The sequence below is a fragment of the Sphaerodactylus townsendi genome, linkage group LG01, assembly GCF_021028975.2.
Source record: "Sphaerodactylus townsendi isolate TG3544 linkage group LG01, MPM_Stown_v2.3, whole genome shotgun sequence".
Taxonomy (NCBI): domain Eukaryota; kingdom Metazoa; phylum Chordata; class Lepidosauria; order Squamata; family Sphaerodactylidae; genus Sphaerodactylus; species Sphaerodactylus townsendi.
The window spans coordinates 194,442,155-194,466,063 of NC_059425.1; the positions used below are offsets into that span (position 1 = coordinate 194,442,155).

Here is a 23,909-nt window from a genome sequence, read left to right on the forward strand (position 1 = left end):
AATGCGTTTTCAAACCACTTTCACAACTGTTTGCAAGTGGATTTTGCCATTCCGCACAGCTTCAAAGAGCACTGAAAGCAGTTTGAAAGTGCATTATTCTGCATGTGCGGAATGAGCCTGAGTTATGTAGGAATTCAAATGCAAGGAAAGGAAGGTAAAAAAAACCAGGCCTGGATGGACAGTGTTTTCACAGTTTGAAATGTGTGGCCCAATCCAAGCAAAGTCAGGCCCATTTCTGTCCTTCCAGGAAGAGAAATCTGTGGAACGGAGGGGAACTTCATTAAATCTCTCTGATATTCCCCCGAGTTAAGTGTTGGTTGCCAAAAAGGGGCAGATTCAGCCGATCAATGACAGAAAGCGAAGAACAATCACCTTTGGAATGAAGTAGCCTCCAAGAGTCACATCCGCATTGGTGGCGTGTGGCGCACCCAAAGGGGCAATATTTGCAAACCTCTGGATTTCGTGAACCACCGCATCGGTGTAGGGCAGCTTTGCTCGGTGTTCAATGCGCGGCTGAGCAGATCCGATCACCTTTGTCATTTCTTCTTGCACTTTCCCTGAGGAAACAGAGCATGGATTCCCACTAAAATATATTTCTGTTTCAGACTTTGATGCTATAAATATTCTGGGGCCAGATTCAGTGGTACATGTGTCACATTGTTGTCTTGAAAAAGAGCCACAAGTCAAGTCGTCAGGGATGGACTATGGGAGAGATCCGGTCTTCAACTATGATATCCAATGGAGTTGGGGAACTGGAGAGGAACTGCATGGATCCTAACTGGAAGTTTTCAATTTTGGGATGGAAGATATTAAGCAGAAGAAACCAGAGAGCAGAGAGAATCTGATACAGCTGTGATGGTGAACCTTTTTAAGACCGAGTGCCCAAACTGCAACCCAAAACCCACTTATTTATTGTGAAGTGCCAACACGGCAATTTAACCCGAATACTGAGATTTCAGTTTAGGAAAAAACGGTTGACTCCAAGGCGCGCATTACTCAGGAGTAAGCTTGGTGGTAGTCGGTGGCTTTGCTTTGAAGCAACCGTGCAACTCTTCCAACAGGTGAATCACGACCCTGGGAGGGTTTAGAAGCAAGCCCTGTTGACAGCAACCGAGCTTATTCCCAGGTAAAGGATTGTGCTTTAGTTCTTCCGCACTTGAAAATCGAAGGTGGGGTTTAACAGCACTTAATAGGGTTACCTATCGCCCCCCCCCACATGACAAACTATGTGCATGCGTGCCCACAGAGAGGGCTCTGAGTGTCTCCTCTGGCACCCATGCCATAGGTTCGCCACCACTGTGATACAGGATCAGCAGAGTGGTTGTCTGTTCGTGGGTGTTGTTTTGCTTTACAATCTCAATAAACAAATCGAGACACTCTGGGTCTCCAGGATCAATGTTTCCGCATTCATCTGAGTTGACTGTATGCCCCACCAACGGAAAGCTGTGCCAGCAGACCCCAAGGCTGTGAAAGTCACCTGTCAGGGGTGTGTGGCTTTGGCGGAATCCACTTGACAGCCAGCCAGCTTGAATGAGGGGTGTCAGTTATCAATCTTCATGGCTTGGTGTCACTGCATGCACCCTTCTGCTCTCCCGTTCATTCCCAGCCATCCTCCATTTTAGTTATCCTCGCTGCAAGTTTTCCCAGTAGTAACATCTGTTTGGTGTTATCATTGCTTCTTTCCACCTTGCTAGGAAAGTCTCTGAAGACAGGGGCCGTTACCCCACTTTTAAAATGACATCCGTTTCGTCTGGTCCAGGACCTTTTTAGCGCGAGGGTCGTGGTTCCCAGGGCTTCCCCACTGCCCAGCAGCGCCCTCGCGTAGCAGGTCATCAAAAGGCGCCATTTTGAGCGAAGCGCCAGAATGGACCAGCCAGGCTGAGGGGGCGCTTAAGAGCAGCAGAGTTAGGGGGGGAGCTGCATTTGTAGCGCCCTGTAGTGGAGAGTGCAGTTGGACCCCGCACTACTCGGCTAGAGTAGCGCGCAGCAAACAGTGAGTGGGGAAAGGGCCAGGGACAAGCTGATTATGTATCCCAGGGGGATCCAGACCCCACCCCTCTGGGTTTAACTAGCCAGGATGGGAAAGGATCACAGCTGCAAGGATCCTGTCACTATTGGGCTGGGAGGGCTGGCTGAACGGGACCAGATGACAGCTAAGGGGCGTCCAGTTTGCCAACTGTATCGAAGTTGGCGGAGAGGTCATGGTAGAGGGACAAGATTTTATTTGCAAAATAGACCACAAATGCCTCACAGCTAATTGCTGAATTTCTATTATTTGAGGAGCCCTCAGTGAGGGCTCTCAAAGACCGAATTATCCTAAACAATTGGGCTGGAGCAGAGTCAGCGGGTGCTATGCTGGAATTCCATACAGAATTCTTTCTTTGCAACTTTCACAGACATCTCATAGGCTTTCAGAAATGTTGTATAAGTTGCGCTTGCTCCTTCATCGTGAGTATTCTGCCAGTCATCAAAGCTCCCATTTCTTCCTCTGTAGCTCCAAGGTTTACTGACCCTGAAAGTTTTGAGACTGTGCCTTCAGAAATGTGCCCCCCCACCCCAGCCTGCAACCCCCATTGACAGCAATACAGAAAACTCAATGCAGAACAAAGATTCTTGGGCAAAATTTCTGGAATGTTCACTGAAGGGGTGCATTTTTTTACATGTATCAGCAATTCAAAATGTCAGGGTATCATCTGGAAACTGTCCTGGTGGGACCCCCCCCCTCCCAAGTTTGGTGCAGTTTGGTTTAGAGGGAGATGGGGGCTACCCTTTGCTAAGGAGATGGGATCTACCCTTTTGAGGGTCCATAACTTTGGACTCCCTGAACCAAACTGCACCAAACCTTGGGGGTGCCATCAGGACAGTCTCCAGATGATACCCTGAAATTTTGGTGCTGATACGTCCAAGAATGCCCTCCCTGCAAGAACATCCAGAAATTTGCCCAAGAATCTTTGTTCTGCATTGAGTTTTCTGCATTGCTGTCAATGGGGGTTGCAGGCTGGGGGGGCACATTTCAGAAGGCAAAGTCTCAAAACTTTCAGGGTCTCATCAGGAGACTGCCCTAATCATACCCTCCAGGTTTGGTGCAGTTTGGTTCAGGGGAGCAAAAGTTATGGACCCTCAAAACTGTAGCCTCCATCTCCTATTAGCTCCCATTGGAAACAATGGGGGATAGGGGCATCCCCTTTGGGAGTCCATAACTTTGGACTCCCTGAACCATACCTCACAGGACAGTCCCCTGATGATACACTGAAATTTTGGTGCCACTAGCCTAAAAACTGCGCCCCCTGCAGACAAAGAATGGAAAACCACTAAAAATACCCAAAAACGAACCCAGCATTTTGATGCCCCCCACAAGGTGAGGCCCTGGGCAGCTACCCACCTTGCCCAATGGGCATTACGCCAGTGCTGAGGAGTCAGTCTGGCATGGAGGCAAAGAGGATGTCAGGGCATCACCTCATCCATGGCTTTGGAAAGGTGGCTCTGCCAGTCTTCCACCTGCTCACCTAATGAGTTGCTGGGAGGCATCAGATCCTGCAAAGCATTCTGGAAACCAGCTGGATCTATGAGTCTCCACAGAAAAGCATAAATCTGCTCACTGCCCAAATGGTGTGGGGCTCATATACCCAGGAGGGCCTTCAGGGCGTAATGGTCCAACCATGGCACTCTATCACTAGAGATTGAGCATACACATACAATATTCAGTACTGAGTGCTAATACACTTAGATGACAGGTAAGTCTCTTAGATCACAGTCTGATAACACCGACGTTAATTTGTTATAAGATTTACAATGTATAAAATTGATATAGACCACATGCATGTATAAATTTTAAATGGATGTTTATTGTATTGTTTATGCATACATTTTAATTAATTTCCAATGTTTATGAAGGACATGCGTGCAGCTTCTGCAAATTCTCCGTTGCTTGAGATAAGGCTCCTTTAATTGCTACGTGGGAATGTCTCCGGAGGGAGAACATAGATTTGCTTGAGTTGTGGATATGATGAACAGACAAATGTCCTGATAGCAGCAAATTCATCACAGACTCTAAGAATAACAATTATATATGGGATACAAGATATACAGCGAATGGAAACAACAAATGAGACTGTATCCTTAATATTATGAATGGCAAAGCTTAATGCTGTTTAGTACAACTGCTGAATTTCTCCCAAAGAGACTTACCTGTCATTTAAGTGTATTAGCACTCAGTATTGAATATTGTGTGTGTATGCTCATATGTATCAAAATTGTATAGAATACAGCCACAGAGCAGCAGACGTGCGTCACGTGCTTTTTTCGGTCCTTCCCAGGTTCTTAAAGGGCGCACGTACTTTCATTCATTATTCTGGCCAATATCTACCCGCACACCAAATTCAGGGTGTGGTCTGCTCGATGTGTGGGACATGACAACACTTGGGAGACTTCCAGTGGCACCATGGCAGACTTCAGGTCCATAGCCTGGATGGAGGCAGCATCCACAGCATGGATGCTGAAGTCCGTAAAGGAACAGAAAGGAAGGGTGGCCAATCCCCCATCCCCACTGAGTGCTTTCCAACACAAGTCAGTAGGTCAGCAGGGGAAAAACGGTGCCAAAATGGGGGTGGGGGAGATGTCAGCAGCACCTGGAGGTGAAAAGTCATCACTTTTGATCTGGCAATCCTACATATAGAGACAAAACAACAACCCCCAAAAAACATGGACCCTCTTGGCATTTGTTTTAAATGTCCGGCTTCTTCTCCAGGGTAAATGTAACATCTAGTTGGGTCCTGACATGAGTGAGGGGAACAGTCATTCTCTACACGTGATAGGAGTCTTGGGGAAAGGGATGTCAGATGCAGTGGTAGAAAGAGAATTCCACCCAGCCTTTCTGTTCTCATCATTCCGCCACCTGGATTAAACAGGAAGTATAACCAGAGGTGGGAGTCAGAAAATTTAACAACTGGTTCCAGTGGTGGATTCAAATAATTTAACAATTGGTTGTTTACAAGCACCATTTTAACAACCGGTTCTGCTGAAGTGGTGTGAACCGGCTGAATCCCACCACTTGGTATAACTCTCCGGTACTTCCTGTTTTCCCTCATTCAGGTAAAATCCAACAGGAATCTCAATTTTCTTTCCAATATGTGCAATTGGAATCCAGATATCCTTGAATAATGGAAACCAACCAAGGGAAACCCCTCACTCACTCTGAATCTCAGGGTACTTCATCATCAGCAAGAGGCCCCAACGCAAGGTCGTCGACGTTGTCTCTGTGCCAGCCCCAAATAAATCATTCACAACAGCCTTTAGGTTTTCATTATGGAAAAATCCACTGCTCTGGTTCTTGGTCTTCTCCTAGAGATTAAGAAGGAGGAAATTATTTTAAATAAGTGAATCGAGTACCTAGCAAAATAAAAACCAAGAGCACCCTGAGGATTTCACAACGTTGATGGGATATTAAGGGGAGGCTTTCTAGTTGACTGGAGATATTCCTGGAACCATGTATCTGCTTAAAATAACACATCGCTGCTGCTATTGAAATATATGGAACCAACCTGCTATGTGTAACCACTGCCAGCTACACATTCTTTGCTTGATCTTTCCTTTATGGCTTCACACACTTGTAAGATGCGTTGCAACCACCGCTTTTTTATGTGCTCAATTTGTGTAACCGTTCATAAAGTGCATGCGTACATTAAAATCACAATACAAGTATATAACAGCAATATAACATATCGATGATGTAATCCCTAGCTGTAAATATACTAATAAAAGTGTGTCCGTATTTATACGCAGTAGCGTCAATTCCTTCTCTGCGCTACCAAAAATAGGATATAGAAAGACAGAGAAAAATAGGATATAGAAAGACAGAGAAAAATAGGATATAGAAAGACAGAGAATTTGAGGGATAAACTGATTAGATCAGATTATAGACCACCATTAAGATACAATCCACCTACTGTTGGTCATTATAAATGTGGACACTGTGTAGTGTGTCACCAGTCTCAAAATACTAAGATGGTTATTGACCCCAATTCCAATTACAAATGGCAATTAAAACAGCTTTCTAACTGTACTACCTCTAAATGCATATATTTGATTCAGTGTAAATGCAGATATATTTATATTGGGATGATGACCAGAAATTTGAAGTTGAGAATCATAGAACACAAATCGAACATCAGACTCCTAAAAATGGAAGCACCTTTAGTGGCACATTTTGCGCAAGCAGGACATGATGAGACGGACTTCACATTTGTAATTCTATATCATTGTGACACTCCAACCTATGGATCCATGGACATATGAAAACATTTATTAAAGTGGGAAACTAGATGGATTTACAGATTCAAAAGCCATCAAGGAAATGGGCTTAACAGAGAAATAGATTTTTCATGTTATTTATAAAGCTCAGGCAAGCATGTTACGTTAAAAGTTGAATCTAAGTAGCACAGCTGAGAAGAATGAGAGTTAGGCTTCACTAGAAATGTATTTAATGATCTATGGGAGAATCCACTTACACCAGAGAGCCTGATGGGGAAATACATGAATGTGAAAGATTCACCTATATATTTGTGTGAGTATGATAATGAATGGAAAGTTATTAATGAATAATATAGACATAGAAAAGTAAATAATGAAGTGTAATAATGAAATGTAATAAATTGTTATAAATATAGAAAACTTTTGATATTTTTAATATATTTATTGATATTTATAAATATTTATTATAGTTAAAAAATTATATAAAACGGTATAAAATGTTAAAAATATAGACGGACTCAAAAGGGTGTCAAGGGGAGGCTTTCTAGTTGACTTACAGGTATTCCCAGAACTCTGTATCTGCTTAAAATAACACATTGCTGCTGCTCTTGAAATATATGTAACTAGCCTGCTATGTGTAACCACTGTCAGCTGCGCATTCTTTGCTTGATCTTTCCTTTATGGCTTCACACACTTGTAGACAACTAGGCTTCCCCTGGTCCTCTTGTCCCATGGGAACAATGTTGTTTTGTTATTTCGTGGGGCAGGAAACCAGGTGGCTATCTTTTGCTATCTGCTAGTGACCTTGGGGTGCCTTTGCTCCAAAAGCAAGGCTACCTTGACTGATTTTTATAAGCCCTTAACACCTTGTTAAGTTAACTGCTATGTTGTTGGGAACGAGTGGGAAGGGAGTTGTTTATTTTTGCTATGTTGTAAATGTTAGAATTTATTGTTTCAGGGTTTTTGTGTCTGTAATGGGTGAGAGTTCTTTTGGAAACCTTCATCATCTTGAATCCAGTTCACCAAGCCTTCATGAGCCAACCACCAGCAGGGAGATTGGACTTGACATTATCAGACTGCAATTAGAAGGACTCGGAATGAAACTTGAACAGAACCTTGGAGTGTTAAGTTAAATATTAATGTTTGATAATTGTCATATGTTAAGAAAAGTAAACCAATTTGTTTAAAATGTTAGTTGTTGCAAACTCCTTCCAAGTTCTGCCCCACGGAACCCACAAGCTGAGGCTACACATCCACAAGTAATGACTTTTAAACAAGTACAGAAAGTTCATCACTGACTGTTTCAAACTGTGTTACCTCTTTCTGTTGAATTAGAAAAGCATCAATAAAGCTTCTTTGGTCATTCTCATCCAGTACTTTGAGACGTTCTATGAAGGCGGCCTGCACAAAGGCGGACTTTTCCTTCTGGTGAGCAATGATAGTCTTGCGAGCACCGAAAAGAAAGCCCAGAGCGGGAAACATGTTGTACAGCTAAAAGAATAACACACACGAGAATGGAAAACATTAAGAAAAACCCAAACCCTACTGCTGAAGCAGAAATCTCAAAATTTGTTTTGAAAATCTTCCTTGACTCAGTACCACCTAAGCCAGGGGTAGGGAACCTGTGGCTCGAGCCAGACAGCGGCCTCTGTTCTGCACTGTGGCTCCATCGGCCAAGCCACTGCCCCATCCTTGCCCACCTGCAAGGGCTGGCCCACCAACTTCTCACAGTCGTATTGGGCCATGTCGCGGGCTTCCCCTCTCGCCCGCCCCGTTGGAGCAGGGCAGGCGTTTTCCTGGTAGCCGGTGAGGCCGAGCCACCAGCTTCATCCTTGCCCACCCTGCAGGCAGAAGGGTGGACGCATACATGCGCTTCTCAGAATGAGCGGAGTAAGAGGTAAAACCCCTATATATACTAGTGTTATCTCTTTATTGTAAATGTCGTACCATTTAAGTACTCCAAGTGTTTTCTTTTCCCGTGGAAAACGGGTCCAAATGGCTCTTTGAGTGTTAAAGGTTCCCTACCCCTGACCTAAACCCTCCCAGCGGATGCTAAGCATCACAGTGATTCAGGTTGACAGGCTGTTCAACCACTGGGAGGTTAGGGGGTGGGGACATGTGTTGGTTGCACTGGCGTAATGCCCACTGGGCAAGGTGGGCAGCTGCCCAGGGCATCACCTTGTGGGGGGCATCAAAATGCTGGGTTCGTTTTTGGGTATTTTAGTGGATTTCCATTTTTGGCCTGCAGGGGCGCAGTTTGTAGGCTAGCGGCACCAAAATCTCAGCATATCATCAGGAAATTGTCCCTATGCTACCCCCCAAGTTTGGTGAGGTTTGGTTCAGGGAGTCCTAAGTTATGGACTCCCAAAGGGGGTGCCCCTATCCCCCCATAGTTTCCATTGGGAGCTAATAGGAGATGGAGGCTACAGTTTTGAGGGTCCATAACTTTGGCTCCCCTGAACCAAACTGCACCAAACCTGGAGGGTATGATTAGGGCAGTCTCCTGATGAGACCCTGAAAGTTTTGAGACTTTGCCTTCTGAAATGTGACCACAACCCCGCCTGCAACCCCCATTGAGAGCAATGCAGAAAACTCAATGCAGAAGCAAGATTCTTGGGCAAATTTCTAGACAGCCCTGTAGGGGTGCATTCTTGGATTTATCAGCACCACTAGGTATCATCTGGAGACTGTCCTGATGGTAAGCTTCATGTTTGGTGCAGTTTGACCAGTCCAAAGTTATGGACCCTCAAAAGGGTAGACCTCATCTCCTTAGCAAAGAATGTGGGATGGGGTACCCCCTTTGGGGGTCCATAACTTTGGACCCTCTAAACCAAACTGCACCAAACTTGGGGGGTACCATAAGGACAGTTTCCAGATGATACCCTGAAATTCTGGTGCTGATACATCCCAAAATGCACCCCCTTCAGGAACATTCCAGAAATTTGCCCAAGAATCTTTGTTCTGCATTGAGTTTTCTGTATTGCTGTCCATGGGGGTTGCGAGGTTGCAAGGGCATTTCTGAAGGCACGGTCTCAAAACTTTCAGAGTCTCATCAGGAGACTGCCCTGATAACACCTGCCAGGTTTGTTGCAGTTTGGTTCAGGGGGGGCCAAGTTATGGACCCTCAAAACTGTACCCCCCATCTCCTATTAGCTCCCATTGGAAACAATAGGGGATAGGGCACCCCCTTTGGGAGTCCATAACTTTGGACTCCTTGAACCAAACCTCACCAAACCTGGGGAGTAGCATAAGGACAGTCCCCTGATGATATGCTGAAATTTTGGTGCTGATACAAGTTCAAAAATGCACTCTGCAGGCAACACCCTGTGTCCTGGTGCAAAAAAAAATTTGGTTGTGGTGGAGTGGCTGCCTAAGGGGAGGGGGGGCATCCAACTCAGGTTTTGCCCAGGGCTACAGTTTGCCCAGGGCTGCCTCGTTACGCCCCTGGTTGGTTGGCAGCATTGCATGCCCTCTGACATCACTTCCAGGCAAAACCAGAAGTGACATCATCATGTGTGCGACACCAACATTTAAAAAAAATTATCCCACCATAGTTTTGAGCAACAGCAAGCATCAAGAGTTGCCCAATCACCTGACAACCATGAAAGTTGCAGAGTTTGAAAGGATCGTCCCATTTCTTTTCCTGAACATCTCAAATAAGTAGCAAAGACTTGAGTGTCTGCTGTGAATTGTTAAAGGCATGGATAAACTCCCGGTGCTGCCTGTACTGGGATTTCAAACGGTATCTCTGAAACCACATTTTAATAGATTACCAGGACTGAGCGACTTCCTAGGAGTTTGACATCTTCATGGAGCATGTGTAGTAATCTTTTAAATGTTGGATCTTCATATTCCAATCGTTTGCCAAGTAATATGGACACTATAATATTGGAAACAGCACCATTCACAATTATAGTTGTCTCAAAAGGTTTCCCTAGGAAAAAAAAGTAAAATAAAAAATTACATTATGGAATGAGCAGGAGCATCACTGGGTGCATTATCTTTCAAATGCTTTAGTAGAATTTATCAGCCATTCTACTGGTATACAGAAAGAGGTGTAGTTTGCAGAGGGGTGTAACAAACTAGCGAAGCCCAGGCCAAAGTAACCGTTCTCAGTTCTTTATTGTGCTGGCAGTCATTGAAATTCAGATCCAGGGAGAATGTGAGGGTCTGAGAGCCTCAGACCTCTGATAGTAGATTTTACACAGTGGCATTTCACATTCCCGCCAATACAGAATAAACAAAGCAAATACTCAAAGCAATACAGAATAAACAGAAGCATAGTTTCATTTCACAGGCAAATTACAGATAACCTACAAGCAAAAATCCCGCATCCCTAGGCAGAAAGCCAGAAGCAGCCGGCGGCCACCTGCCAAGGACAGATCACACACTCACCACATCCTGACATTGGGAAATTCTGGACTGGATCAGGTCAGAAGATAACTCAAGTATTATTTGTGCCTCCTAAATGAAAGGATAAAAGTTCCAGCTCACCATTGAAGGATTCAAACTTCTGCAGTAGGAAGCTGCACTCCTCAGCAATTCTGTCTTCTATGGTTAGCTTCTTGCCCATTCCGTAGTCCTCAGAAAGTGCTTATCGTAGAAACTAGCCACGATCACTTTCCAGACCTCACCATTGGAAAAAACAATGCCTGGATGAAAAGTTCTATGTCAGCATCCATGACCATGACAACTGCATAATGAAGTAGCCTGTGTAATCATGGATAGTTTGTTCTGTGACATGGTGTCAAAGCATATAATGCAGTGATCGCAAACCTTTTCAAGACAAAGTGCCCAAATTGCAACCGAAAACCCACTTATTCATTTGCAAAGTGCCAACATGGAAATTTAGCCCTGAATACTGAGGGTTTTCAGTTTAGAGAAAAAATGGATTGTGGCTCCGGTGGCATGACATTCGGGAGCTAAGTTTGAGGTGGTAGTCGTTTGAAGCTTTGCTTTGGAAACAATCCACATGCAGCTCTTCGAACGGGTGAATCACTGACCCTAGGAGGGAGTTTACTCAGAAGCAAGCCCCATTGCCAGCAGCAACTGAAGCTTACTCCCCAGGTAAAAGATCACACTTTTCAAGCTCTTTGAAATGAGAAATCAAAGTGGGGTTTGCAACAGCACCCCAACAGGGGTTGCCCTACTCTACTTCCCAAGGAAACTAGGTCTTAGGTTTAATGCTAATAAGTGAGCCCAGTGGCCCAGGCCAGCCTGGGGGGGCATTTTCCCCCCCCCCCATGATGAACTCTGTTTGCGCGTGCTTACAGAGAGGGCTCTGAGTGCCACCTCTGGCACCCGTGCCATAGGTTCGCCACCACTGATGTAATGGAACAGGGGAAAACGTGCCCATGTGCCCATGTGTAACCTGGGGTCTAATGGGGGGGGGGGGGGGGGGGGGGGCTAAGGAGCTCAGGTTTTCCATATAAGGAAGAAAAGGCTCCATTCCCTCAGATCCTGTTAGAGGTCTGTAACTGAAAGCCAACCTACTTGCTTACAGAGTTCAGTTATTTATGAACTATATTTGCATATTTCAGGGCTACCCTTAGAGAGGCTTCACAATCCCAGGGAGAGAGGGCTCAACAAAAGGACAGCATAAAGCTGCAAGTCCATCAACAGTGCCACAGGACACAGCTAGAGAGAATTGCAAAGAACTGAGACCCTGCTAGTCTGTTTTGCACAACAGGCCAGAACTACTGCATGTTTGTTTGTTTGTTTGTTTGTTTGTTTGTTTATTGGTTGAACTTATATACCGCCCTCCCCAGATGTTGATTATTGTTTTCTGCATTGGTTTGCCATATTTCATTGTTGTACTGTACATTTATTGTTTATGAAACACTTGAGGAACTTATTAGATTTAAAAGTTTCTTTTTGTTGTAAGTCTGGCATGAAGTAGGAGATGGCAAAGGGTCACAAGATGGGATCCACACTGTCAGGAGACTTGGAAATCCTTTTCCATTTAATGGTATTATCCCTCTTAACAGCTCTAGAGTTGGGTTACAGGTTGTATCACCTATCGCCATTAAGGATGGTGAAAGCCAGCTTTTCTCACCGACTATATAATAATGCTATCGCATAGTGCTGATGGCACCCATTTGCCTTTAACCGAAGAAATTTGGGGGTAGAACACAGAGGAACTGTCAGAGGGCATCTCAAACCCGCCTCTGGTGATACCAGAGTTTGGAGCTACATTTTGCTCCATTCAATGTTGATCAAAATAGGGTGTATTGAGATGCAGAAGAGCACCTGGTTCCTCACTGTTGGGACCACTGAGAAGACCCAACCTGTCTCTTTGACCGTAGAAGCTGGGAAACAGTCCACCCAAGCATTGGAGAAATATTAGGAATGGGAGGAGACAGGGGTGAAAAAAGCTTTTTTTTCTCTTCTAAACTGTTTTAAGCAAAGAGGAAAAGCTGTATAGACACCAGGCGATCAATAAATGTTTAACAGCTCACACTGTTTGCTCCTGAGAGTGGGGCCAGCTCCTAGCCCAGTGGTTCTCAACCTTCCTAATGCCGTGACACTTTAATACGGTTCCTCATGTTGTGGTGACCCCCAACCATAAAATTGGTATATATAAAAGATAAAAAGACAGTTTTCCGATGCTCTTAAGTGACCGCCAAAGGGGTCACGACCCCCAGATTGAGAACCACTGTCCTAGCCCCCTCTACTGAAGAATGGACTGTTTCTTGCACTCCATTAGCACCACCAAGAGCTTGCAGAATTAGAATGGCATCTGAGATATGCAGGAAGATACAAACAGAGGTGGTTTGCCATTGCCTGCCTCCTTGTGATGACTCTGGACTGCCTTGGTGGTCTCTGATCCAAATGATACCCAACCCTGACTTGGCTTATCTTCAAGAAGAGGATCTGACAAGGTCACGCTAGCCTCTGTTACTAAAATAGATAAATGAATAAGGCATACAGTGTATAACTGGTATAATGCAAATCACAAGTGCCACCAAACCCAGGCTGCTAAATATGTACCACCAGCTCAGGGCTCTTTTTTGAGAAACATCTAATTAATAAAAGCTACTGTAAACTGTGTAAGGACCAAAGTGCTGCAAGAAAACACGAGAGATCCCCAAAACATGTATACAATACACAGCGGTTCATATTTAGCACCTTAGGAATAGTAGTGTTTGCGATTTGCATTATATATATCCAGCAACTTTTGGCACAGATTATCCGTGACTGTAAGTCCCACATCTACAAAACAAGGACAGGGCAAGCTCTTCAGAAGAGAATGAGCCTCACCATATACACCTCATTGCATCATCAAAGATTGGGATGTTGGGGCTCTGTCCACAAAGGCATCTCCCTGGTTCACCAACGCCTCTTTTCACAGATCATCAGGTAGCCTGCCAGAACTACCACCATTTTCTTGCCGTCCCAGTTGGATGCGGTAGACCGGGCCGTACTGTTTCGAGAACTGAAAAGCAATCAAAGAGAAAGAGGAACTTCCTTCCGATTATCCAGCTAGGGTTGCCTGATGGTGCCGACAGAAACAGTGAAGACGCTTGATAAAAAATTGTCAACCAAATGTATACGCCTACACGCACAGAAGGAAAATGCAAGAGATGTGTTATCCCTTTAAAAAGGAGCTCGGATTGCCAAGATGGAGTTGCGAAATTCCTCAGATGTCGTTTATTTGTGGAGATGCATCACTGAAGCTCTTAATTTCTATTGAAGTAAAACAGATCCTGTTGAGCCTCTACTATTGTTTTATATGGTTTTAGATGTATTAGATATGTTAGATGTATTAGATCTGTTAGATGTGTTAGATATTGTTAGATGTATTTAGGCCTTTCTTTTTCTCAGACATGCAGAATAATGCACTTTCAATCCATCTCTTCAATGTATTCCTCTTGCAGCTGGATTTTTACTCAAAGTCTTGAGAATAGCAAAATCCACTTGCAAACAATTGTAAAAGTGGGTTGGAAGTGCATTATTCTGCATGTGCGGAAGGGGCCTTAGATATATTAAATGCACTAGATATTGTTTTATATAGCTTTAGATGTATTAATATGATGTCAGCTGTCCGGAGCCTGAACGGGTAGGGTCCGTGTAGAAATCTAATCAATAATAACAAAAGAACAAGAGTTTCTTTCTCCTTCTCTTCTCCTCTCCTCCAGACATTTAAGATTGATTTATATTACTTTTATAGATTTTGAAAACAAAACCACTGAGTTCCTGACTATATAAGTTTTCCAGGAGACAAATAATCAATTGTAGATTTTTTAAATGTGTTTTGCCACAGCTATTGGATCAAGTCAGTTTCTGAAGCAAACACATGAGAAACAAGGAAGAGTGTGAATCTAAATAGAGGGTACCAAGAACGTGTTCACGCTCTATTAAACTGAGTGACAGTCTCTAAAGATTTCAAAATTTATAGGCACCCAGTCAAATAGGTAAGCAACAAACTGTATTCCATAAACAGAACCTATATATAGGTCAATATTGTACCACCAGGTTATGTAAAATACCTTAACTTCAGCAATGGATATATAGACAAAGTTTTAAAGAAATGTTCAGTTCATAGTGAGATAGATATGCTTTAGTGAAAATATTTCTTTTCTTCACCATATAGTCTTTATCACACTGTAATCCATGCAATACTCTAATCAACACAAATAAGTCTTATCTATTCAGTTGTTTTACAGCACAATGATCTCTTTTCTTAGAGGAGCCAGTGTGATATATAGTGGAGTATAGGGAGCAGGGTGGACTCTAATCCTAAGGGAGAACCGAAGTTTGAGATTCCCCTCTCCTCCCACTTGAGCACAGAGGGAGTGTTATCTGAGTGAAGACCAAGATGTGACTTTCCCCCCACTCCTAAGCCTTTGTTCCTGCTGGGGCTTAGACCCTGGAGTTAGTCAGAGTTCTCTCTAGAACTCTCTCAGCCCCACCACCTGCCTCAAGAGAGGGTCTGTCATGGGGAGGGAAGAAGGAGAAGAGGAGTTTTGGGAGGTTCCTTCATAGGGCCTTTCCCCACCTCTACCTTAAACTCCCGCGCCTACTCTCCTTGGGTAGTAGTGCGGGGTCCCCGATGACACACCTCCCAGGACCTATTAGGAGGCTGTGACAGTGCAGCAGCCACTTGATGCTGGCAGCTGTCAAGCGACATCTCCAGCAGCGGCATCCCTGGCTTGAGAAAAACGGTGCCTTTGATGACCCCGATGCACAGAGCACTTAGCAGAAGAGTGCGTGGGGAGGCCCGAGAGGCGTATTCCTGCACATAGAGGATGGGATCGAGTGGGAGTAGGAAGTGGGGAAAGTCCCAGAGTCTCCTTACAGGAAAGAAAGGTGGGGTATAAATCCAAACTCTTCTTCTGGAAACATTGGCCGTGACTTGCGAGCAGTTTCTACATCCAATTTCTTTCTCTGTTGTCACTTGGCTTGCAGGAAGTTGGTGACATTTTTTTAAAAGTGCAATGAACAAGAAAGTTACCTCTAACATGGTTCTGTACGGCCTCTTCAGATCCATGAGGTGGAGGTTTCCAATGAGTGGTAATGCCTTTGGTCCTGGTGGAAGCCTGTGGCTACTCCCGTTCCAGGAACTGCTCATTTTCCAAAGGAATGCAAGAGTTAGGGACAACCAGGGAACATAACCCACAGAAAAAGGATCCATCCAATCCATTTCGTGATCAGGAGAATGGGTTACAGAGCAATGTGCAGGTTACAGAGTGTGTGGGTTACAGAGAAATGTGCAGTAGAATTTGATCCAGTTGTTTCTGCCCACTGGAATGAGCAGCAGAAATCGCTCTTCTAGGCCCAGCCCAGTTTAAATAATCCAAACCATGCAGTCTATAAAAAAAACATAAAAAAAACAGTACAACAAGCGTTATCAGAAGGCTAAGCTTGTTGATTATGTATGAGGTCCAAAGTCTAGTGCTGCCAGTGAATACATAAAATACATATTGACATAAATGAAAGACATTTGCCCCATTTCCACCTGTCTGGAGAGTTGCAGAGGAAGAGAGATCTGCATTTTTCTGTAATGGACCTTGATTAAGTTATGTGATGTGCACAGGAGTTTCAAGAAGTGGCTCACTATAGGTTCATTTTAATGTTAATGTTCTTAGTTTATTTCAAAAGGTTTCAAATTTGGGCATTTTATTTCTGGCTGTAATGGTCTCATCTTCCATCCACCTAGGGTAGAATTCTGAGTGACTGATCACACTCTATGCAAGTAATTGTCATGATCTGACCCTGTTCTGGCCCAATCCTGTCATTTCTCCCAGCCAGGATGTGGGACCCTCTCTCTGGGAAACTTGTTTCATGTCTGTGTAGCCCCCATGCTCAGAATGGGTTGACCCAGAAAGGGGTGGAGACCCAAAGCAGGAGAAGGCTGTAGAGCTCATGTAGTTGGAGGAGACATTGGCATACTCAGACTTCGGACCTTATTGTATAAAGCCCTTAAATAATCTTGTTAAGAGTAAACTGCAATATTATTGGGAACTACTGGGAAGGTAGTTGTTTATTTTTTTTTTACTATGTTGTAAAATGTTGGAGCTTTATTGTTTCAGGAGTTTTTTATGTTTGTAATGGAGTGAGAAGTTTCTCCATAGAAACCTTCAGCTATTCGTTAGGAATCCCTGTCTACATCAGAAGCCCTTGGAGTCTTCTGTGAGCCAAATCCCACTGGGTAAAGAAAGAATTGGACTTGGCAGTATCAGTAGACTGTAAATATAAGGACTTGAAAATGCAACCTGAACAGGACCTTGAAGTGTGATGTTAAATGTTGATGTTTGGTGTTATATGTTAAGAAAGTAAACCATTTTGTTTTTTAAAATTTGTTGTTGCAAACTCATTCCAAGTTCTGCCCCACAGAACCCACAAGCTGAGGTTACACCTGCTTCTTAGTTTTGCTTTTAGGCACGGGCTTATCAGCTCCCTTTCCTTTACACTTCAAAGGATGGGTTGTTTTGGGTTGGTGAAATTCATGCCTCCAACTCCCTCTGGGAATGGAGGGATGCCTACTTCCGTCCTTGGGAATTGATACGAAAGGGTGGGATGAAGCAGCATGGAACTAGGGCATTGTGGGAAGGGAGATGGAATGGGCGAGAGTATAATGGAAGCTGTTTTGGTCCTCAAATCTTAGTTCTGTCACTGGAAGTCTAAATGCCTAATGCTGTTTTCAGTAAAGAAAATTGTTTGAGCCTGAAGTTTCATTATTGAACAGCTTAGGGGCACGACACGGCTGGAGGAGGGCTAATGTTATCCCCATCTTCAAAAAGTGAAAAAGGAGGACCCTAATAATTACCGTCCAGTCAGCCTGACATCGATACCAGGGAAGATTTTGGAGCGGATCATTAGACAGACGATCTGCCAGCACTTAGAAGGGAATACTGTGATCACAAAAAGCCAGCATGGGTTTCTGAAAAACAAGTCATGCCAGACCAATCTTATCTCTTTTTTCTGATAAAGTGACGAGCATGGTGGACCAAGGGAATGCTGTGGACGTAGCATACCTGGATTTTAGTAAAACCTTTGACAAGGGTGCCTCATAATATTCTTTGCAAGTGAAGCTGTTATTGGAAGTATGTGTGGACTCAGAGCAGAAATTGCTACTACCTAGGGATGGATTTCTAATTGGTTTTCTGATTGAGACAGACTCAAAGGGTGCTTGCTAATTAAGGGCTCATCTTCCATCCCTGGAAAGAAGTGAGAAGCTGAGTGGAGATTGCCACAGGGTTTTGTCCTGGGCCCAATTCTATTCAATATTTTTATCAATGAGCACTCTGCTACTCGCAGTGGCCCACCAGATGCCTTTGGGAGCTCACATGCAGGATGGGAAAGCAATGGCCTGCTGCTGCTGCTGCTGTCCTGAGCACCTGGTCTGCTAAGGCATTTGCAATCTCAGGTCAAGGAGGATCAAGATTGGTAGCCATAGATCGACTTCTCCTCCATAAATCTGTCCAAGCCCCTTTTAAAGCTAGAATGAAGTATCACTAATACACCGATAATGTACAACTCTCTCTTTTTTAGCTGAGTCAGTGGAAGTCCTGAACTGTTGTCTGGAGTGAGTAAAGGACTGGCAGAAAATAGCTACACATGAATCTATAGCAACCATTTTACTAATGTAAAATAAGAAGTAGGGAAGCAAAGGCAAAGCGTGGTGTAGTGGTTAAGAGCTGGGATTGCAGGATTTGTCCACACGAGGAGGGAATAGAGCTTGGTTCCCCCACTCTCCTTCACCCTGGGAGTGGCAGAGGCCTGAAACCAGATGTGTTTCCTCGCACTCCTCACATACCTGGGCTGGGTGAGCCTTGGAGGTTAGAACAGGTCTGCAACAGCTGTGGCTCTGGGAGCTACATGGAAACCTCTTTCATCCATATTCTGCGTTTGACTCTCCGTTGGCCTGGAGGTCGGAGGGTAGCATGGAGCATGCCTCTCCAGCCCTCAGAGCAGCCAATGGAAGGAAAGATGAGTAGAGGGGGGGGAGACGAACCGGAGGTGGCTCTGTAATGCGTGAGGGAGTGCCCAGGTGCTGCCCATGGAGTGCCCCCCCTGACCCCTGGAGGGGACTTCCCCTGCACTTGCTCGGGCTGCCTCCCACTTGGCATGAGGTAGTGGCACTGTGCAGCGAGGCTGAGGCCCCTATAGTCGCCTATCCCCTCTCTGCCCTGGCCAGAGCAGCCGACTTGCCTACTCCATGGGGAAGAGGGGGGTTTCCTACCTAGCGCGGGTTGCGGCTCCCCATAAGCGCCAGAGGCTGATGGTAATCGGGCAGGCCCGCAAGAGATACCATCCCCCCCCCCAGCTCCATCAGACATTGTAGGGGTTTCCCCGTCTCGGCGCACTCCCAGAGCTGGAAGGGAAAGAGTGAGGAGGAGGGGTCAGACTCAGCATGGGCTCCACACGCAGTGAGCTGCATCTCCGGGCTTCCGGTAGATCTTTAAGGGAGCCCGTGGAAAACGGGTCCAAATAGGCTCTTTTGGGTGAGTAAAGGTTGTCGACCCATGGGCTTGACACAGTTCTCTCGGAGCTCTCTCAGCCCCATCCACCTCACAGGATGTTTATTGTGGAGGGGGGAGAGGAAAAAGGAGATTGTAAGCCCCTTTGAGTCTCCTTACATGAGAGAAATGGGGGGGGGTATAATTCCAAACTCCACCTCCTCCTTTTTCTTAGTCAAGTGTTGGAGAATTCATTTTATTGTGACTAATACTGATATGCGCTGGGTTGATAACCCTCGTTAGAAATACATAACACTATGGCAATCATAATCTATAAACCTATGGTAAAGTCAGAAAGAAGGACCCCAGAGATGTACCCTCGGAATTGGTGGACACACAGGAATATGATCGCAAGTGAAAACAATAAATGAATAGTCAAAACTATGTGGAATGATCAATGGAACCAGGCAGTGTCCAGTTGTGGGGCAAGACTGAGAGATGTTTTGCCTCCTCTATTGCCACTGCCACCACGTTGGGAAAAATCCAGCCCTTCTCATTCACTCGAGTTGCTTGTAACCAGCCTCACGAGAGTATCGCTGTGTAGTGCACCAAGCAGCCAAGTAGGTGTGGATGGGCGGACTTAGTAGACCTTCCTCAATGAAAGAAACTTTATTTCTACAAGGCATCAACTGAGGCTGTCATGAAGGAGAGAATCTTGGTATACTCATAAAATGAAACAGATGTTCCTACGTACAGTGGATCCTCGGTAATCTCTGCCTTTGGTTTGCAGCGGTTTCAGAGTTCGTCGGTTGCACCCAGCTGTTTTTCTTCCTCGGTTGTCGCTGGTCGCCTCGGCTTTCACCTATGCTGTTTGCACAAATTTATGCTTTTTGCGTAAATTTGCTACACCGTTTGTGTAGCGCTTGCACAAACAGCATAGCCTCGGTTTACGCCGGTTTCGGAGTTCGCCGAGTGCTGCCGGACGGATTACCGAGGTTCCACTGTAATTACTCTCAGTGAATATTACACCTGAACTTCGGCAGCTGCATCATTCGCCTCTGTCATCCTGCATGGTAGAAATACATGCTCCAAAGAATTTCCAAACTAAGAGCCCCACAGAAAGAAACTTTACAGATCCCACCACACGTGCTCTCCTGCCAAACCAGAACTCTCCAATCATAAGCTGTTAACACATCAAAGCACCAACATAGTATCCCTCTCAGTAGGAAAAGGATGCTCAATATTCAGCAACATGCTGTCTTACAGCTAGTAATTTGGGATGGATCTGGACTTGGAAGTAGATGGTCACTGCTGCCGAAAGTGATTGTTTCGGTTACTTTATTTATTTTTTATTTTATTTATATTTTAGATTTATAGGTCACTTCCTTCCGGCGGCTCGAGAAGGCTCAACAACATACTTTGCATTAACAGCAACTCAACAACTTATAAGCGTAAACATTAAAACTCCCGCAGCAATTACATATAGGCACTAAAACAATCCAAGCCATTCAACCCAGATAAAACAAGTTCAAACCAGGCCGCCCTAAGGACTAAAACAAGGGTATGGTTAAAGAAAGGAGGGAACAGGCGGGCCCCAGATGGAGTCACAGCAGGCCCAACCCGAGATGACAAAGATGGAAATTCGGCAGAGTTCTCAGTGGGGGCAGTGGTAGAACAAAGGCCAGCCTCCAAAGGCCCTGTGGAATACCTCATCTTACAGGCCCCCGCATGGAACTCACCAAGATCCCTTAGGGTCTCGGACTGATAGGGGTGGGCAGGTATTCCCACCAGGCTGGGGGCCAGAGTCAGAAAGGTCTCCTGGGTCTGGTCGAGGCCAGCCGCGCATCAAGCCAAGGCTAGGGTCACCAGCACCTATCTTAGTACCCCAGTGGTTACGCAATTCTTGAATAGGAAGAATTCAGCAGACAACAATGACTCAAGCAGGGAGGTCCACAATCTGAACTAAGTTGAGTCTCTGAAGAAACTGGTATGGGGTTCATGGAGAGGCATATGAGGCACTAAGGTTAGTGACAACGCACAGCCCAGTTCAACAGAGGAATGAAAGTGGAGTAAAGGAAAGCGGAGCTCGCAGAGCAGCTAAACGTGGTTGGATGTTAAGAACGTGGCAAAGCACAGGTACGGTAGGGCATCGGAGGCAAAGTAATGCCAGAGTCAGGGGTGAGGTCCAGATCTTCCTCTGACGTCCCAGGGGCTGGCTGGAAAGTGAATCTCTGCAGAAGACTCGCAAAGAAGAGGAAGAGTTCCATTTTGGCAAGGGTCTCACCCGCACTTTCACCGACCCGCACAACACACACCCAGGGAGGTAACGGCTCTTGCCCACTTATGCTACTTTAATACCATTTCCCCCATGGAACGAAGGGGTTACCTGCAGAGAAAGGCAGGAAGGCGTCTCTCTTGACGAACTTTCCTTCAGAATCAAGGAAATGCTCAGGATAGAATTGAAACGGTTTTTCCCACTGAGATTCATCGCACAGCACAGAGTACAATAAGGGGACGATATGCGTTCCCTGCAAAGCCAAAGGAATAGATTATTGAAGGAAAGGAAGATGGGCCGTCAAGCACATTAGCTGTACTCCGAGCCTAGCGAATGCCACCCCACCAACTGAGTTTTTGTGGGAATTCAAATGCAAGGAAAGGAAGGTTTAAAAAACAGGCCTGGATGGACAGTGTTTTCACAGTTTGAAATGTGTGGCCCAATCCAAGCAAAGTCAGGCCCATTTCTGTCCTTCCAGGAAGAGAAATCTGTGGAACGGAGGGGAACTTCATTAAATCGCTCTGACATTCCCCTGAGTTAAGTGTTGGTTGCCAAAAAGGGGCAGATTCAGCCGATCAATGACAGAAAGCGAAGAACAATCACCTTTGGAATGAAGTAGCCTCCAAGAGTCACATCCGCATTGGTGGCGTGTGGCACGCCCATAGGGGAAATATTTGCAAACCTCTGGATTTCGTGAACCACCGCATCGGTGTAGGGCAGTTGTGCTCGTGTGTTCAATCTAAGTGGCTGAGTAGACCAGTCCTGGACACCTTTGTCATTTCTTCTAATGCTCTTTCCCTGAGGGAAACAGAGCATGGACTCCCCACTAAAACACATATTTCTGTTTCCTAGACTTTGATGCTATATAAATATTCTAAATGATTCCAGTGGTACATGTGTCACATTGTTGTCTTGAAAAAGAGCCACAAGTCAAGTCGTCAGGGATGGACTATGGCAGAGATCCGGTCTTCAACTATGATATCCAATGGAGTTGGGGAGCTGGAGAGGAACAGCATGGATCCTAACTGGAAGTTTTTTTTTAGTTTTTTTTTATTAGTTTTCAAAAATTAAAATACATGAAGATAGGTTGAAAGAAAGAAAAGAAAAGTACAAATAATATTACATAATCAGAAGCTATCCATAAGTTCTCCCATTCTTCAATAAGGGAATTATACAATAAAGAAAAAGGTAATAAGGCACAAAACCTTTGGTTGGTACATGTTAAGCTATTTCCCACATCATTAAGCCATTGTTGATATTAGTAATGAACAAGAAGGGAAAAAAAAGTAAAATTAAACAAATCATTATTGTATCTCTTCCCCACTAATACAATAGGGTGGAGATTCTTATGTAGCTACTAAACAAATTAAAAACTTATCTTGCTACAATAGAGTAAAATTGGATGTTTCCCCTCCCCTGCTTCCTAAATAATCTCTGTAGTTATCCCCTCCCGAACCCTCCCCTACAGCTTCTCTCCGCCTTAGAAATTAATATGTCAACTCCCAAACTATCTTTAAGAAAAGATTTAATTCTAATCTACTATATTGTTACTTATTATCTAATAGTTAAAACCAGTTATTTGTTTATTTATTTCAAAATATCTCTATTATTCTTGTTCTGAGATATCTGTTGTTTACATCTGTAAAGGGGAGAAAGAGGTATTTATTAGTATTTCCAGTTTCCATATATTTATGCTTATGTAGGAGTTTCTTTGCTAGTTCATTTTATAGTAGTATATTTCCATATTAATCTATCAACTTAAGGTTAATCAGTTAACTAGCATAATTCCATATTTTTAAAAGTTAGTATTCCATCGTATTTAATTATGTGGTTATGTCTCCCTGACAGATATCTAAACCAGGGTGTCCATTTTTTGACATATTCTTCAGAATCTTTATTCTTTAATTGGTTTGATAACCTGTCCATCGTTGCATAATATGACATTTTGCTTTCCCATTCTTCCAACGTTGGTATGTAATCCGTTTTCCAATGTTTCGCCAGAGTAAGACGGGCTGCTACAGTCATGTATTCTGTTTGTATTCTTTCAAATTCTTCGTTTCTTCTAATTCAGGGTCTAACAGGTAAGTTAAGGATGGATCCTAACTGGAAGTTTTGAGTTTGTGTATGGAGGGCATTTCACAGAAGACACCAGAGAGCAGAGAGAATCTGATACAGGATCAGCAGAGTGGTTGTCTCTTCGTGGGTGTTGTTTTGCTTTACAATCTCAATAAACAAATCGAGACACTCTTGGTCTCCGGGATCAATGTTTCTGCATTCATTTGAGTTGACTGTATGCCCCGTCTGGTGATGGAGAAGTACTTTCATGTCAGTGTAATTGTACTTGTTGCAAGAGATGTGTAACCTGATTGAGATATGTAATGGGCCTTTCCTCTTTCTCTCTCTTCTGATCTTTCTGATTTTAGCACGCATTGAAGAAAACTAGGCTAACTGAACCTGGTAGGTCGTCTCCCAAGAGAAACAGG

At 44.4% G+C, this 23,909-nt stretch overlaps 2 protein-coding genes across 2 annotated transcripts in view; both read right to left on the reverse strand.

The window, feature by feature from the left end:
• The window catches only part of LOC125436226 (cytochrome P450 2K6-like), a 154,231-nt gene that overhangs the window by 54,866 nt on the left and 75,456 nt on the right, over window positions 1–23,909 (reverse strand). The window lies entirely within an intron of this gene.
• Window positions 1–23,909, reverse strand: part of LOC125436267 (cytochrome P450 2K6-like) — a 34,755-nt gene that overhangs the window by 1,531 nt on the left and 9,315 nt on the right. Inside the window, exons 5-8 of the mRNA XM_048503132.1 lie at window positions 10,023–10,183; window positions 7,567–7,740; window positions 5,193–5,340; window positions 373–557 (exon numbers count right to left, since the gene is read on the reverse strand). Coding sequence (XP_048359089.1) covers window positions 373–557; window positions 5,193–5,340; window positions 7,567–7,740; window positions 10,023–10,183 — 668 coding nt within the window. The remainder of the gene's footprint in view (window positions 1–372; window positions 558–5,192; window positions 5,341–7,566; window positions 7,741–10,022; window positions 10,184–23,909) is intronic.